Genomic DNA, 18,310 nt, shown 5'->3' on the forward strand with positions numbered 1-18,310 from the left:
ATTACTACAACATCTCAAGTAGCGCAGTCAGCCCGCAGAGTCCATCTCAAAACTCCCAAGCAGGGTGTCATCACTTTATTTATATCTAGAATTAATGGCGACTGAGGAAATCCAAGTTTTACAGACTAACCCAAAGCTGATTGCAGACACCCCCACCCCCCCGCTCCAAAGTCATTTAATATCACATCTGCTGTTGAAAATGCTCCAATTAGTTTCAAGAGTTTTCTCAAAGCTGAATCAACTTTAGATTCTGTTTGTGTAAGGTTTATTTTTGCTTTAACACCATTAATCTTTTAGCATGAGCTTTATCGCATATTCTTGTTTAGTCAGGGGAATAATTTGAGTAACAGAGACTGATAATTAATGTTTTGTATTTTTTAGAAAATGATTAACATGCAAACTAGACTAATGATTTGCTAGATCATTCACAACTAGTCATCCAATAATTTGTTCAACACACACATATTGTCTTGAACATTAGACTTAACTGCTGCATTACATGGTACATGAACGAAAAATGAACTAAAATTTGATATGAATGGAGTTTTCTCAAGTTTCAGTGCCACATTATGCTAAACCTCTTGTACGTGGGTTATGGAATATTTTTCTACCTGGTTTTTAGATAGAAGGTGGAGGATAGGGTATAGGCCAGAGTTGGTGTCTTATATGTAGGATATTTCATACACGAGTATACATGGCATTACAATGCTTGCTTTGCCTTGTTTGATTGAATACTTCTTATTGACAGCTTTTAGAAATCAAATCAAGCATACAAATTGGACAAAGCAGAAAATATATAACCCAGTTAAATTACTTTTCTACCATACCTTTATAATTAATCAAAAAATGAACACCCCTCATATTTGCTTTTTTTTTTAAAATAGCCTTTGCTTAAAAACTATTCTGGCCATTCCCACATCATTTCTCATTTAGCATTCATTGCTGAGGGGAGTACATATGGGAATTCTAAATGAGAATCATTTACCGTTGCAATGTTCGTGTCCCTGTATTAACCCTCTCTTGGGAATAGGTGCCAAACTTCCACTTCTCCTGCACATGAAAGACTGTGAAATTCAAACCTACAACAAACCCATTTCCTACCACCCTGAAGCATGGAATTATCCAACACATTTGATATTTTGCTTTGATGAGAATTAAAATTAAAAAACTTAGATCCCAGCTCAGTCCACACTAATATATCCATGTTAGAATCACAAAGCATTTTTTTCTATTTCTGCCCAGGGCCTCAATACAGTACATACCATCATTTGTGCAGTTGCTCTGGCGATGTGCATTCTTCTTCTCTGGAGAAGCAGCAGCAACAGCTGTAGTAGTAGTAGCAGAAGTAGATGTAGTAGCAGCAGCAGTGCAAGGTGTCTGTATTTGTTTAATCGTTATGCTGTTTTCATTATCAGCTAAAATAAAAGATGTCATGGGGATTACAAGGCTAATTAGAATGAAGAGGAAGATTATTAACCTTATAGGACTTTGTTGTCTGGAACAAACTCCCGACACAGCTAGGCTGGGATTTTAGGGCCCCCCACACCCCGCCCTTGAGGCGGGATCGGAGGCTTGGGGTGGTGGGTGGGGATACTGACAATTGCGATGGGTGACGGGGGGAGGGGGTGTTGGTTGAGTGGAGGTGCGGCAGAGTGGAGGACCCGTCGCCTCGCCATTGCTCAGTGATCTTCCCAGGGGTGGGATAGGCCAACGATGGCCTTCCCGCCCAGAGGCAAATTGAGGCCCTTATGTGGCCTACTAAGGGCCTCTTCCCTCCGCCGCTGGGATCTTACCAGCGGCAGGGGCTGCCTCCGCCGCGCAGGGAGGATGCCTTGTAAAACAAGGCGCTGTCCCTGTGGGCTGGTGGGTGAGGAAAGGGAGGGTTCCCTCCTCTGTGGGCAATTTGTGTGGCCCACGGAGGACCCCCCACGAGGAACAACTTTATCTCCAGGGACCCTGCACCCCTGGACTCAAGGACAACCCCCACTTGGTTGGGCCTTCCGGACTGGCCCCAGTGACCCCGCCTCACCTATCTCGTCTTCGAAGTTCCAGCGCTGAGGTCCGCGGCCTCTGCAGTAGCAGTGGTGGCCACCTCTCCCGGTGGTGCTGCTGACACTGCTGAGCTGCCAGCCCTGTGATTGGCTGGCAGCTCTTGGAGGCGGAGTTCCGCCTCCTAAAACTTTGACACAAAAAGACCAGAGGATTGCTCTTGTGGGGGGGGGCAGAGGTGGGGTTCTCCCTGCCCTTCCAGCCTGGCACCAGGAGCCCTGCCTCCAGCACAAACTTCAGCCCCTAGAGTGTCACTACCACTGAATCATATTGGTTGAGGTGTGAAGAGGAGGTAGGGGCAGAAGGCAAGGTGAAAAGCAAGTTACAAATGGACCCAGCTACTTTCAAGATGTTTTTTCATGCCATGCATTGGTGCCACTCCCACATTCGATTATTTCTTATCCCACAGAGTTTAGATAGGTTGCTGCTCCAAGATTGACTCGGTTACTAAGGATATATAGATAAAAATTAGGTCATATGACTTCTTGACTCAAATGAAACTTGGATAGAAACTTTGGCAGGAAGCAGAAGCTCAATTGTACTGCCTGATCAAAATGGCAAATAAGACAAGGTTAATTAGCAACTCATACCTGATTCTCACTTGCCTTATATGCTGAAACAAGAGCCAAGGGTAGTTTTCCAAGAAGTATACTTATCATTCACAAACGTTAAGAGTTTTGAATAAAAGCACATTAACTTGTGGCAAACAAGTGTCCCTGTTGGGAAGTGATCTATCTAGATTTGCTTTCCACACTGCCTTCAATCAATCAATACACTGAAAGATGTTCTATCAAACTGAAGAGGGTTATGAAAAGTGAGAAAGCTTTACTGGTAGATAATTCCAATTGCAGTATATATGTATATGCATTTGTGTATATATGTCCTGGACTACCTCAGTGCACATCTTTCACCAGGTGTGTAGCCAAGTGTGCACACTTAGGTTCACTTTTAAATGTGATCCATAGAATAGCTAATTATGCCTTATGATTCAGTTGCATCTAACAGACATCAAGATTTGATGTAATTTATATGATATAAAGTCTTACATAGTTCCAATTGTGTTTCTGAAGTAAGAATTCATTTTATTCAAAATGCTTTATTCTAACCCCATTTGTAACATACCATTAATAGTGGAAATATGGTGACTGCTTTCAACATATAAAATAAATAAAACAAAAGGAAGCTATACACCCTCCCCAACTACCAACTTGCCTCTAAATTTTAAATGTAGACCTTGTTTTTGCATACCTGCTTATAATCCAAATGAAAACAGGCAATTAAAAAATTATAACTTTTACTGCAATAAATCTTAAAGAATTATAGCTTAAAAGATGCCAGTAGAATTACTTTTTAAAAGATGTTAAAAAATATTGGATGTGATTTTCAGATAGCAGGCCCCTTATGAATTTTCCTCTGTAAAATAGCAGATCATGATTTCTCAACACTGAATTCCAAGTTGATTCTTCGTCAGGTTTTATGTTTTATTTCTTCCAAATATAGCCCCAACCTCCACCCCTTCATGATTCTAGGAAATATGTCCAAAAGGATAACCAAGGAACTTACTGGTACTTAAGTGGTATAATGGTCATATGATCTGATGGAGTGTTTTTTGAAAATATATTAGGGCATATGTTATTTTGTAAAGCTTTACATTATCACACAATAAAAGTCCTGATACAAGTACATTAAATAGAATTTATTTGTAGTGAAATGGGTTTAATACCCAAATGAACCAACATAATTGTTAGGGAAAAAAAATACCCTTACCTGTGTGGGAATGCATGTGCTCTATTAGATTGTTATAAAACTGGAACTGAATTCCACATGCCCCACAGGTGTATTGCTCTTAAATGGAACAGAAAAGATAAAAATCAGAAACGATAAATGTAACAATGGAGTATTGTGCTGCCAAATAGAAATACCAAATTCAAATTTCAACCGTGATCATTACATTGGCTTTTCCTCGGGGCAAAGTTCATCAGTCTTAAATAAATCCTCTAGGACAAGTTTCCCTGAAACTATGCTCATAAGCCTAAGTAAACGACAACAGAGATCCACTAGAAAGTCATCCTCCCCCTTCTAACCAAAGACAAAATGGTTGCAGGAATTAATATGGTTGGGGAGGAAAGAAGATAATATAAGATACAATTAAAAACTTAAAAATCAAAACCAGATGGACCTACTATTGAAAAACCACAACCCCATCACACAGTATTTAAATATGCAATAACCATTGCATTATTTGGCCACAGCATCTCAAAGGTCTTCTCAAAAATATACATACCATCTCGTTCAAACCTTAAGCAGCAATTGGAATTTCAATACAAAATATATGCATTTGTTCAAATCAAGTTTAAAACAAATGCAATGCTTCAGTTCTAATACAGCACAGTGGGAAATTTATAAACCATTAATATTCTCCCTAAATGATCTTAGAAATTCATTATTTTATATTACTTTTACTGATGTGCCACACCACAACTGAACAAATATAAAAATCATTTTATATTTGATTGCTCTGTGGAGAAGTTCTGCTTCTTTTGATGCAATTTATGGCACTAACTTAATCCTGATCTTTCATAATGGATTTAAGTGAGATTTAGCCACCTACAGCTTTATTCAAACACTTACTGAAATTACTATGATCTTCAGGAAATATATTTAACTGATAGCCTCAATGTTACCTTCTGTAACAGCCCTTCTTTGAGCAAGGCGGCAGATAGGTTACAGCCGGTGCTCTCTGTAGGTGGTCAGCAGGACTCATTCTGCTTTCTCCTGCTGAGGAAATGCCCAGCTTTTGCTCTGTACCTCCTCAGAGTCAGAGCAGAACGGTAGCACATCAGGAACATCAGCTGTGAATCAGTGTCTTACTGATCTATAAAACAGCATGTTGGCACACTAGATATTGCATCCCTGAGCCATCCAAGTTCTACTATTAAAGGAAAGGAATCAAGACATGAAGTCTATTTGGGAACTATATTTTTTGTTATTCAGCATCTGTTGGGAGGTAATGCATTTTGGACAAATTGATTAAAATAGTATCTGTGTTCTGAGGCTGAAAAATACAAATAAGTACTGATAAGATGATAGTTCCAAATGATGATACAATGTTAATTTGGCCCAAGACCAGGATGGTTCAACAAGAATGATTCAGTCAGAGAGCTTTTTACAATCCGGCCATTTTATAAACTGCATCAAGCAATTGCCCCATGGTCCAAGGACTGAATTCTAATTTGTTCAGGACAGGACAAAGGAATGGACATTTTTAAATCTAGGAACATAGGAACAGGAGTAGGCCATTCAGCCCTAGGATTCCATCCCATTTCCACACGACATGCCTTTTCTGCTGCTGAAAGAACTGGGCTGGAAGTGACATCATAACACCCGCTTATCAGTTTTTGATCATAGCGCTCAACGAATAATTGACCCGAAGACCACCCACGAACCTGAGTGATAGCGAAATTATGGGAATACATCTTAAGATTGGAAGATCTGAAAGGCAACAACCAGCAAATTTTGTTTATCTCAGGCAGGGCTGCACTGAGTAGATTAGTTATTTTTCTTGACAGTTCACCAAAATAACAGTTTGATTTTATGCTTTGAAGGCTTAAAAGTTTACAGCAGTGCACATCTCCCTGCCCCTAGTTGGGAATCAGTGCCGCATTAAAGGCAGTAGTACTGCATTCTCTTATTCAACACATGTAAATGAGAAAAACACACGGCCTGACTTTCACTGGGGGGGGGGGTAAATATTGTCAAACACATTAGCTCTAAGCTTTTATTTTTATAAATATTCCTACAAAATATATTGGATTTGCTCCTCTCTGGCATGGTATTCACTGTGTGACAAAATCAGTAAAGAACTTTACTTCAGGTTAAAAAGCTCTTCTGCAGCCAGTTCACAAATTTTCTGAGCTTATTATAGAGTTTCTAGATGTGCAATTGTTAACTTTACACTTTGGAGGAAAAAAATTGAGCAAGTACCCCAAAGAACATACAGCAGTATAAAATCTAATCTGCAGTTGCATCTTCAGTCAATAAAAAGCAAAAACGTTCAGACCACCAGCACGCCCCTACATATCTGAAAAGACAGCTTAATGGTTTTGCTGAAAGCTGTCAGACAAAGGATCTCTTCTCAAAATGTTAATCTGTTTTCTTAAAACTAAAAGCGGGCTATCACAGCCAGTAACAGAGATGCAACTACATACCAGTATAACGAATCAAGTTTTAAAGGAATTTATAATGACATAATTGCAGCGATTGGTATACAGCTGCAGCTACATACTACATTAATGCCAGCAATACAATACAAGCCATAATGAATCATCAGCAATGTCTATGACTTCCATGTCTTGGCAGTTTAGCCTACTGATTTTTTTTATTCATTTCTGGGATGTGGGTGTCGCTGGCTAGGCCTGCGTTTATTGCCCATCCCTAATTGCCCTGGAGAACGTGGTGGTGGTGAGCTGCCTTCTTGAACTGCTGCAGTCCTTGCAGTCTAAAGGATATCTGGGTGAAGACAAATCCTATAAGATAGTGATTTAAAGTAATTATGCATTAACATGAAGTGCAAATAAACATAAGACCATTATTACATTGAATGATTTTGAGGTGTGAATACAGAGTTTAGTTGTAAAAAGACTCCATTTTTATCATTCTAATTTGTACAGCATTTTATAAATTACCTCGTGCTCTGCTATTATGTGCCTGTTGTCTTAAGCAGGTGCAGTGTTTATGTTCATTTCCACAGCTCTGACACGTGGAGCCATCTGCAAATATTAAACAAACCATGCCTCATATGCAATTTCCACAATTTTTTCGAAGCAAAATTACTTTTATTAAAGTTGTGTTCAAGCATTTTCACTTTTTAAAAAAAATTTATTTTGTAAGAAAACATTTTGCTGCTGTTTTAAATATCAAGTTTGCATTAAAAGTTAAAGCAAAGACTGACTGACAAAGATCACTTCAGACTTACTTTTGACAGAAGACAGACCTGACTTCTGTACACTTGTACCTCCTGGAAAACATTTTATGGAAATAAGTGCAGGCATTTATAATGCAATTAGCAGACAGAGCCTAAGTACAGCAAGTTAAATTTGTAGTAATGCTGCAGTATGCAAGATTTCCAATTGTTCCTGTTCTTCACTAATACAAAAAAGCTCTTCTAATTATGCTGTATTCCACTAAATAACCTATACTTTGAGAAAATCACCAATAAATGTGAATACGACTAAATATACTGTTCTTTTTGGGTAGCTTATTGAACAAATTAATCAAAATACAAATCAGCAACTTTAAAATGGCACAAAAACACATTGGAAACCATTTAGACTCATGGGTCTGCAAGTCCAGTTTTTATTAATTTTTTGATGGACTGTGTGACGACAGTTTCCATGCTGGAAATACTGATCTCGTGGATGTGCCACAGTGGAATCCACAAAATCTTAAAGCAACACCTGCTGTGCTAAATTAGTACAGACCCCAGCCCCTCCATTACCAGCTGTGATGGGGTGGAGTTGGGGGAAAGAGGCTATAAACCAGTGCTTTAACTGGTATTAAATTTTGCAAGTGTCTTCCACAGAAGAGTGAAATAATTTAAATAATAAGCTTGAAAATATCAGTTTGCCTGCAAAAGCAGGGTAAATATTAAGCTGAGTAATAAATCACTGCACTTACAGGATATTTATTCTTGATATTAGAGATCTGCATTTTTTGACTATTCAGTTTAAATTCCTACCCACATTGCAGCCCACCTCATTTGACAACTGCATAAGGTGACTCCCATTTAAGTACTTCAGCACCCATGATTGTCTTTTTGTCTGCAATATCGTGAGGGGATTTTAGGCTTCAAAATTCATGGACGATAAAACTAATCATCCTCACATTCTGCACTGCTAGTAACATGGTTACACCTTTGGTGCGTTAGAATGCATAACCAGAGAAGAACCAGGGCCAGAATTTCACAGGCAATGCTGGGCACGTAAAAAGCAAGAAATTGAAGAACTTGTGATTTTCTGGCATTTGTATTCACTATTCCACGAACTTTTTAAAGGTAGACATTCAATAATTCACTGTAGATTCCCTGGCCTTTAATGATGCGTCAATTGAAGGATCGTGCTACTTATTTATTTCATGCATCTTACGTACCGCTAGAATTCTGTGAGCTGTTGTTATTTTCTTCACATGTATTTGGCAGTTTAGCTTCACTTCTTTTGACAAGAGGACTCTCTGCATCTGCACATTTTTGAAGAAATGTTATTAGATTTATTTTTCAGAAAACACATCATGCCCCGAAGAAAAATCATTTCTGGACCATTTCTTTGCTTTTATGCTGAAATTTCAGAACCTTTGGTCACAGTTAATTTCTTAAAGTAGCAGTAAGTTCTTAATCTTGGTGAATATATATGGATTATCTGTTTGCTAAGGTGTCACAAGAATGCTGTACATCTTCTAAGACTGTCAAGCCCACCAGCCATGCAGAAAAAACAGCAAATATGTCTAACTTTTCAACATCATGGAGACCTACTATTTCAGGTCTTCCATAAAACCAAGTGCTTTGTTGACCTTAGCAGATGACTGGTCTAGATGTTGACCTGGAGATCCCAGACCTAGAAAAGATGGTTTCCAGCTGGTGCCAATATTTCCCAGCTTGGATACTCCCCAATTAGACTAAAGGTTGATCCTAGATGACAATCTGCGAGATCCACAATGTTCCTTTGTATGACTGTAACAGACATCTACTGATGCCAATCAAATAACATCCCAGTGCAAGAGCAGAGTTCGAACGATAGGTCTCTGCAGGACAGAGGAAAGTGGGAAATTTAATGAAATTAGGCAAGAGATCAGCACAATTTTTAATCAGATGATGAAGCAGTTTTCTTCATCCACATCAGGGTATGTTTCCAAAGTCCTATGAATTACATTTTAAAAGGACCCTTCTCCCCATGGATTAATGCAAATTTAATTTGCAGAAATAAAGCAGGTGCCTCGAAAATCATCAATCAAATTAATCCACGTCGAACACACACTGCTTGCCATCATTGGTGGCAACATCTCATAGAAGCCATGTCTTGTTTTCCATTTACTTCTGTGACCATTATTTTCATGAAAACATTGTACTGTTACGACCAGGTGCGAAAGAGGTCTAGGGTTCCCTTTCTGCCTTCACCTGGTCTTACTATAACAGGGTTTTATTTTTAAACACACTGTTTTTAGCTCCCCCTTGGTGAATCCATGTTGACCGCTTTCCAATTATAAGGCAAAGAAACCAGCAAGAACAGGTTTTCTTAGGTTTAAAGAAGAAAAGTTGATATTTATTAAACTTAAAACTCTACTTCGGTTAATGCCTACGGATACATGATGCGCCCACGCTAGCATGCATACGCGATGCACACATGCAAGAGACAGAAAAGAGAAGAAAAAATAAAGTGGAAAGGTTTGAAGCAATATCTGAAGACTTGTTGCGGTTCTTCAAGCTCACTCTAGAGTCACTGATTGTAGGTAGATCTTGCTTTAGGTTGAGGCCCAGTATTCTTCTTAAACCTTGTTCGCTATAGGAGACTTTTCTCTCTTGGGATTCAAGTGTCTTCAGTGGATTCAGAGGCTTGTGAGAAAGAGATCGGAGCAGACAGGAGAAAGATCTTCTTAATCCAGGAGCAAACAGACACTCTGCCTTTTCTTTTCTCCAAACTGTTCATACAAATTCAAAAAACTCAGGTTGCCCAGCAGGTTAGTCATGTGACTAGCTGGTTTGACATAAAAACAAGAAACGCTGGAACCACTCAGCAGGTCTGGCAGCATCTGTGAAAAGAGAAGCAGAGTTAACGTTTCGGGTCAGTGATCCTTCTTCGGAACATGACCATGTCCGTTTGTGTATTCGGCTATCTTAGCAGTCAACCTGGAATGCGAGCTCCTCCATCTTCAACGTCTGGTGATCAAAAGTCTATTGTGGGTTGAATGTCAGGGAATGGCTGCTTTGTCCTTCCAAACACTGTCTGTTAATATGCAAATGTTTTTTTTCAGCCACAGCTGATCTGTTTAACAAGTCATTTCCTCACTCCAACAACAGTTAAAAATCAAAGTTCATGGCAAAACTGATGTGCCTCATTCTTGGCAGTTGGGGACCTAGCATGACACCTCCACACCCAGCAGAATGAAATGCGATTTGAGAAAAGGCACATTTCATTAGAAGAGTCGAGAGAAAAATCTAAGATACAGAAAAAAAAACATGCATTTGTCTCATTCATTCACAAATCCGAAAGCTTATTAAAATCGCCCCTCTTTTGGCATCGCAGTAAACATGTGGTTCTTTTTTGGGGATGTATCTCTCCCGATTGCATATTTCCATGGCTGCAAAGGGTCTTTGTTCCTGCTGAGGTGATTATTTTTTCAGGAGAGTCAGTAGTGTGCGGGGCTATCCTGAACTCTCTTTCAGTGCTTTGCTGAGTCATGCAAAGGCTTTTGACTTTGGGGGATGGGTGGTTTTCTTCAGTTCTGACTGAGGGGAAGGATTCTTTGCTAATCTTTCCTTTGTCTCAGAGGACACTCCTGCCTGCAGGTACGTGTGCAGACTCCACTGCAGCACTTCGACTAGGTGAGGCATCACCCTCCGTTTCTCTGCCCCCTAGAGGTCTTTGTCTCTGCAGGTTCCTTTGGTGGGCTGCCTTACAAAGGAGGATGTGGGGTCTAACTTTTCACATTTTTTGGGGTTGGCTGATCAAATAGTGGTTTTCATCTGGGATTCCTCCTGGACTTCCTTTAACCTGCCGTCTTGGTCACTTTTTCCCCTTCCCTGTCGAACCTTTTGCTAGCCTTGTGCCTGCCTGTCCCTTTTTGTTCTCGGCAGGGGTCCCTTACAGTTCACCAGCCCTCTGCTGAGGGGGTCCTCCTAATACCGGTACAGGACTTAGGGGTGCAGGTTTCACTGTAGGTTGGGGTTTCCCCTCAACCTGGCACATGTGGCAACTCCTGCAGTATTCCACCACACCTTTGTGAAGTTTTGGCCAGTCAAACTGCTGTCTTACGCGGGCGTTGGTCTTTCGTATACCGGCATGTACAGCCACTGTAGTCTCATGGGCCCTTCTTAATATTTCTCTCCGGTACCTCTGCGGCATCACTAACTGGTGAACTACTGCCCACTCATGGCTCTCAGGTCTGTGAGGAGAACTCCATTTGCTCATCAGTACCCCATTCTTTAAATAGTAGCAATCAGGGACTCCCTCTGCTTCACTTTCAGACTGGGCAGCCTCTGCAAACTTTCAATACTGGGTCGACTTGCTGAGCCGCGGCTAGGGAAAATCCATTTAATTCATTCCCTGGATCTCCTAACTTTCCAAAGAAAGTTTCAGACAGACAGACCTGGTCTGAAGTGCCAATTCAGTCTCCTCTGGGGGAGCTGGTTTGATCATGGCCTGAACCACTACACATCCAAGGAAACTGCAGGAGTCTGTCTCCTGCCACTGCCCTGTCTCTCTGACCTCCTGCAATCTTTTTTTCACTACTGGGGGGCTACCAACTTCACCCCCACCAGATCATTACCTAGCATGGTCAACCCCTTCTACAGGCAAACTGGGGACAATCCATACGGTCACTGATCCCGAAACTAGGTCGCAGTGTACAGGTACAGGCATAGACAGCCCTCCAATACCATTCACCACCATTCTGGTGTTCACTGCACTCTCAGGGGGAAAGGTCAGGCTGTTCCCCAGTAAAAGGGATCTAGTGGCCCTTGTGTCCCTGAGAATCACTATGGGCTTGCTTGCCCCAGTCGAGGGTATGGGGTTACTTTCCCTTCAGACACAAAACACCGATAACCTGCAAAAATTTTATTAAATTTTTCTGCACTTGCAGTAGTAAACTTCCTGGCTTGCACACTTACTGCAGTTAAAGCCACAGCTTGTTCCGCTATGCTTTCCATCAGGTTCACTTCTTCACTGAGCGGGTGTGCCCTGATTAACCCTATTGGTTTTCCCTTTAATTTCCAGCATTCAACTTTTAGAATCATAGAACCATAGAAAAATTACGGCACAGAAGGAGGCCATTCAGCCTGTTGTGTCCGTGCCGCCTGAAAAAAATTAGCTGCCCAATCTAATCCCATCTTCCAGCACCTGGTCCATCGCCTTGCCGGTTACAGCACTTCAGGTGCATGTCCAGGTACCTTTTAAAAGAATTGAGGGTTCCTACCTCTACCACCGTTCCTGGCAGTGAATTCCAGACACCCACCACCCTCTGGGTGAACATTTTTTTCCTAATATCCCCTCTAATCCTTCTACCAATCACCTTAAATCTGCGCCCCCTGGTAATTGACCTCTCCGCTATGGGAAACAGGTCCTTCCCATCTATCTAGGCCCCTCATAATTTTGTACACCTCTATTAAGTCACCCCTCAGCCTCTTCTGTTCGAAGGAACACAACCCTAGCCTATCCAATCTTTCCTCATAGCTGCAACTTTCAAGCCTTGGCAACATTCTTGTAAATCTCCTCTGTACTCTCTCCAGAGCAATTATGTCCTTTCTGTGATGCGATGACCAGAACTGTACGCAATACTCCAACTGTGGCCTAACCAGCGTTTTATACAGTTCCAGTGTTACATCCCTGCTTTTGAATTCCATACCTCGACCAATAAAGGAAAGCATTCCATATACCTTTTTAACAACTCTAATTACCTGTCCTGCCACCTTCAGGGACCTGTGGACATGCACTCCAAGGTGTCTCACTTCTTCTACCCCTCTCAATGTCCTCCCTTTTATTGTGTATTCCCTCACTTTATTTGCCCTCCCCAACTGCATTACCTCACGCTTATCTGGATTGAACTCCATTTGCCACTTTTACGCCCGCTCAACCAAACCATTGATATCATTCTGGAGTCTACAGCTATCCTCTTCACTATCAACTACACAGCCAATTTTTGTGTCATCAGCAAATTTCCCAATCATGCCTCCCACATTTAAGTCCAAATCATTAATATATACCACAAACAGCAAGGGACCCAACACTGAGCCCTGTGGAACGCCACTGGAAACAGCTTTCCATTCTCAAGAACATCCTTCGACAACTACCGTTTGTTTCCTGTCCCCGAGACAATTCTGGATCCAACCTGCCACATTCCCCTGTATCCCATGGGCTTTCATTTTACTGACCAGTCTGCCATGTGGGACCTTGTCAAATGCCTTACTAAAATCCATGTAGACCACATCCACTGCATTACCCTCATCAATCCTTCTTGTCACTCCTCAAAAAACTCAATTAAGTTAGTAAGACATGACCATCCCTTAACAAATCCATGCTGACTATCCCTGATTATTAATCTGTGCCTAAGTGACAGCTTATCCTGTCCTTCAGAACAGATCTAACAATTTACCCATCACCGAGGTCAGACTGACCGGTCTATAATTATTTGGCCTATCCCTCGCACCCTTTTCAAACAATGGCACAACTTTCGCAGACCTCTAATCGTTTGGTACTTCTCCTGTATCTAGTGAGGATTTGAAGATGATCCTCAGCGCATCTGCTATTTCCTCCTTGGCTTTCTTTAACAACCTGGGATGCAATCCATCCAGCACTGGCAATTTATCCACTTTCAAGGATGTCAGACTCTCTAGTACTTCCTCTCTCATTATGCTTATCGTATCTAATATTTCACACTTCTCCCCTTTAACTACAATGTCTCCATCAACCCTCTCCTTTGTGAAGACAGATACAAAAAACTTAAGAACCCTGCCCACATCTTCTGCATCTACACATACGTTCGCTTGGAAATCTCTGATAGGCCCAACCCTTTCCTTAGTTATCCTCTTGCTCTTAATGTACTGATAAAATCAAGGAAAACCCGAGGATATTTTATCTGTCAATAATTTTTCATGTCCGCTCTTTGCTTTTCTAATTTCTTTTTTTTTACTTCACCCTTGCACTTTCTATACTCCTCTAGGTTTTGTAAAGTATGAAGATTTTTGTGATCGTCATAAGCTTTCTTTTTCTGCTTTAACTTACCCTTAAGCTTCTAGATAACCAGGGGGCTCTAGATTTGGCAGTACCACCCTTTATCTTTGAGGGGATGTGCCTACACAATGCCTGTAGTATCTTGCTTTTGAATGCCTCCCACTGGTTTGCCACTGATTCTCTTTCAAGTAGCTATATCCAGTCCACTTTCGCCAGGTCACCTCTCAGTTTCTTAAAATTTGCCTTCCCCCAATTTAGAACTTTTTTTATCTTTTTCCTTTTCCATGATTATGCTAAAACATACTGTATTATGGTCACTATCTCCAAAATGGTCACCCACTGTTACTTGCTCCACTTGCCCACCTTCATCACTGAAGACTAAATCTAGAATTGCGCCCCCTCTCATTGGGCTGGTTACGTGCTGGTTAAAAAAGGTTCTCTTGAACACAGTTCAAGAATTTTGTCCCCTCTGTGCCCTTCACACTGTCTGTATCCCAGTTGATATCGCGGATCTTGGCCATGTGAGCCGCATGGAAGATGGCAGGATCCCCAAGGACACATTGTACAGCGAGCTCGTCACTGGTACCAGACACACCAGCCGTCCATGGCTCCGCTTTAAAGACGTCTGCAAACGCGACATGAAGTCCTGTGACACTGATCACAAATCGTGGGAGTCAGTTGCCAGCGATCGCCAGAGCTGGCGGGCAACCATAAAGGCGGGGCCAAAGCGTGGCAAGTCGAAGAGACATAGCAGTTGGCAGGAAAAAAGACCGAAGCGCAAGAAGAGAGCCAACTGTGTAACAGCCCCGACAACCAATTTTATCTGCAGCACATGTGGACGTGTCTGTCAATCTAGAATTGGTCTTTATAGCCACTCCAGGCGCTGCTGCACAAACCACTGACCACCTCCAGGCGCTTACCCATTGTCTCTCGAGACAAGGAGGCCAAAGAAGAAGAAAAAGATGATATCGGGATAGTTGAAATCCCCAACTATTATTGCCCTGTAGTTTTTGCACTCAGATTTGCCTACATATTTGTGCTTCTACCTCCCTCTCACTATTTGGAGGTCTATAGTACACTCCTAGTAGTGTGGTTGCCCCTTTTTTATTTCTGAGCTCCACCCATATGGCCTCATTTGATGATTCATTTAGAATCTTATCCCTCCTCAAAGCTGTTATCGATTCCTTAACTAATCTCTATCCTGCCTGAAAATTCTATATCCAGTAATGTTGAGGTGCCATTCTTGCCCCTCCTTAAGCCAAGTTTCCGTTATAGCAACGATATCGTGTTGCCATGTGGCTGTGCCCTCAGCTCATTGGCTTTATTTACTAGCATTTAAATGAATACCCTTCAACACTACCAAATTCCCATGCTGCACACTTTTTAACCCTTGCTTCTTCTGTCTTTCAGAGTCATCCGCTAATTTTCTGCCTCCTGTTCCCTGCCCTGAAATTGGCCTATCTAAGACTGCATTCAGCTTCCCATCCCCCTGCCAAGCTAGTTTAAACCATCCCCAACAGCACTAGCAAACCCTCCTGCAAGGATATTTGTCCCAGTCCTGTTCAGGTGCAGACCGTCCGGCTTGTACAGGTCCCACCTCCCCCAGAACCGGTCCCAATGCCCCAGAAATCTGAAGCCCTCCTCCTGCACCATCTCTCCATCCATGCATTCATCTGGTGTATTTTCCTATTTCTATACTCACTAGCACGTGGCTTTGGGAGTAATCCAGGCCTTTGAGGTCCTGCTTGCTAACCTCGTTCCTAACTCCCTAAACTCAGCCTGCAGGACCTCATCCCTCTTTCTTCCTATATCGTTGGTACCAATGTGGACCACGATCACTGGCTGTGCACCCTCGCCCTCCAGAATGCCCTGAAGCCGCTCGGTGATATCCATGACCCTTGCACCAGGGAGGCATCATACCATCCTGAAATTGTCTGCGACCACAGAAATGCCTATCTGTTCCCCTAACTGTAGAATCCCCTACCGCTATTGTTCTCTTGTTCTTCCTCCTCCCTCCCTGCACAGATGAGCCACCCATGGTGCTCTGGTCATGACTCTCGCTGCACTCTCCAGAGGAACCCTCTCTCCCATCGGTACTCAGAAATGAATACCAGTTAGAAAGTTGGATGCCCTCTGGGAACTCCTGCACTACCTGCCTTGACTTTCTTGTCTGTCTGGCAGCCACCCAGTCCCTCTCTGTCTGTGCTCTCTTAAGCTCCAGGGTGATTACCTCCTGAAACGTGCTATCGACATAGTTCTCTGCGTCGTGGATGCACCACAGTGACTCCTGCCGCCGCTCGAGTCCCGAAACCCGGAGCTCAAGCTTCTGCAGCCTGTGACACTTGCTGCAGATGTGTCTGTCAAGGACACATGGAACGTCCACGACTTCCCACATGGCATAGAAGACACCTTCCACTTGGCCAAGCTGCCCTGTCGCTACTTAGCTTTACAAAGCAACTATTGCTGAGGTAATAAGTGGAATAACTTATCAGTTACTTGCCAATCAGCTTCTTCCCCTGTACCATGGAGGCTGAAAAGGCAGAGAAGACTGCAAAGAGCACCTCTTTCCCCTAGTCAGTAAAATCCCTCGCACAACTCACAGCCTCACTTTGTCCAAACAGCACAATTCTAATTAGTAATCATTAATAAATTACAATAATTAATTAAACCTTGGTAGTACTAAGCTTATCACTTACAAGGTAGCTATTTGAGGGTTAAAAAAAACTTTTTCCCCTACTTTTTAAGCTATTTACAGGCAATAACAGCTGTTACTTAACAACTAATCAGCTTACAGATTTTCCGTGATGTCACAGTAAGTTTTTTTCCCCCCCCTCTTTTGAAACCCAGCGCATGCTGACACAAACAGAGACTGCCGACTGTCACTGCTCCGGTCTAACTTAGGTAAGGGCCTCGAGCCCCGCTCTAAATTTCCACAGGTCCCACTCTGGATCCACCTCCTTTCAGGTCCGCCGCCGTTCTGGTCTAAGTTCCGGTTTAAATGCCCTACTTTATTACAATGGAAGCACACAGGTCTCACTCTTGCTCACAGCACCTTCCTTTTTGGCTAGAGGAGGACCCACTGTGTCTCCTGCTTTCCTTTCTCTCTCAGGACTGCTTGGGCTCCTATCACCTTCCCTCCCTTTCGGATTTGTGGGGATGACCAGGAAAGGTTCTCCCCTGGGAAACCGACATAAATTAAAGCAAACTCATCGGCCAGAACAGCCGCTTACCGGGCTCTCTGGATCCACTGCTCCTCTACATGGGTCTTTATGGAGAATGGGAGAGACTGTTTAAATTCCTCTAACAGAATTACTTCTCTGAGATTCGCATAGCTGAGCTGTACATTAAGAGTTCTCTGCCACTGGTCAAAAGCCAGCTGCTTACTTCCTTCAAACCACAGATAAGTTTGATTAGCTTGCTTCTTGAGGGTTCTAAACTTTTGGCGATAGGCTTCAGGTACGAATTCATATACCCTGAGGTTAGCATTTTTGTCAGTTCATAATTTGATGAACTCTCATCTGGCAACAGGGAATAAACCTCGTGGACATTTCCAGTTAGCTTGCTTTGCAGTAAAAGAGGCCAGGTGTCAGCTGGCCATTTTAGCTGCTGTGTCAGTTTCTCAAAGGACACAAGAAATGTTTCTATTTCCTCTTCATTGAATTTTGGAATTAGTTGAGCTAGTTTTAACAACTCTGTAACCCAGCTCTGAATTTTGCTCTTCCATATTGGCCATGCTTTCACTGGGGTTACTCTGTCTCCTCCGAGTTAACTCAAACCACTTCAACTCTCTTTCTTCACATTCTTTCTGGAATATTCTTTCTCTCTCTCGCCCCCCCTGCCTTTTATTTTCTTCATGTTCTTTCTGAAAGGCTCTCTCTTTCTCCCTTTCCTGCTTCCCTCTTTCCGTGTCTTCTAATTTAAGTTTCCTTTGTTCCAATTGTATCTTTGCTAACAATATCCTCTCGGAGCCTGCTTCTAACCCTGTTTCTGCTTCTTCAGATTCAAGTGAAAAATGGTTAGCGACTAGTCTGAGGAGTTCAGACTTCCTAGCCAGTACTGTGATCCCACACTGCTCAGCCAATTTTCTCAGCTCCTCCATAGACAGTGCTTTTAACTTACCCCAAGTGACTTCACCTTGGCTTGGGGAGCCACTAGCTTCAGATGCAGATATGTTAGTATTCAAGCACACACAACCACAAGAAAACCTGTATTGAAATCTTGCTCTCTTTTGATTGGGAACAATTTGGTTTCCCACTTCCAATTTCTCTCATTTGTCTGTGGTTAAAATTCCAGACACTAGCACCCAAATTTCTCTTAAGACCTGG

The 18,310-nt window shown here is 42.2% G+C and overlaps 1 protein-coding gene across 18 annotated transcripts in view; it reads right to left on the minus strand.

Annotated features, from left to right (window-relative positions):
• znf618 (zinc finger protein 618) overlaps window positions 1–18,310 on the minus strand; it is a 111,184-nt gene that overhangs the window by 14,989 nt on the left and 77,885 nt on the right. For 17 of the 18 annotated variants that reach the window (XM_068012613.1, XM_068012620.1, XM_068012606.1 and 14 more), the window contains 5 exons: window positions 8,197–8,283; window positions 7,025–7,066; window positions 6,735–6,818; window positions 3,817–3,894; window positions 1,263–1,415 (listed from right to left, as the gene is read on the minus strand). In XM_068012613.1, the coding sequence (XP_067868714.1) occupies window positions 1,263–1,415; window positions 3,817–3,894; window positions 6,735–6,818; window positions 7,025–7,066; window positions 8,197–8,283 (444 nt within the window). The remainder of the gene's footprint in view (window positions 1–1,262; window positions 1,416–3,816; window positions 3,895–6,734; window positions 6,819–7,024; window positions 7,067–8,196; window positions 8,284–18,310) is intronic. The other variant, XM_068012615.1, reaches the window with a different exon arrangement.

The sequence above is a fragment of the Heterodontus francisci genome, chromosome 32 (assembly GCF_036365525.1).
Source record: "Heterodontus francisci isolate sHetFra1 chromosome 32, sHetFra1.hap1, whole genome shotgun sequence".
In the NCBI taxonomy this organism is placed as follows: domain Eukaryota; kingdom Metazoa; phylum Chordata; class Chondrichthyes; order Heterodontiformes; family Heterodontidae; genus Heterodontus; species Heterodontus francisci.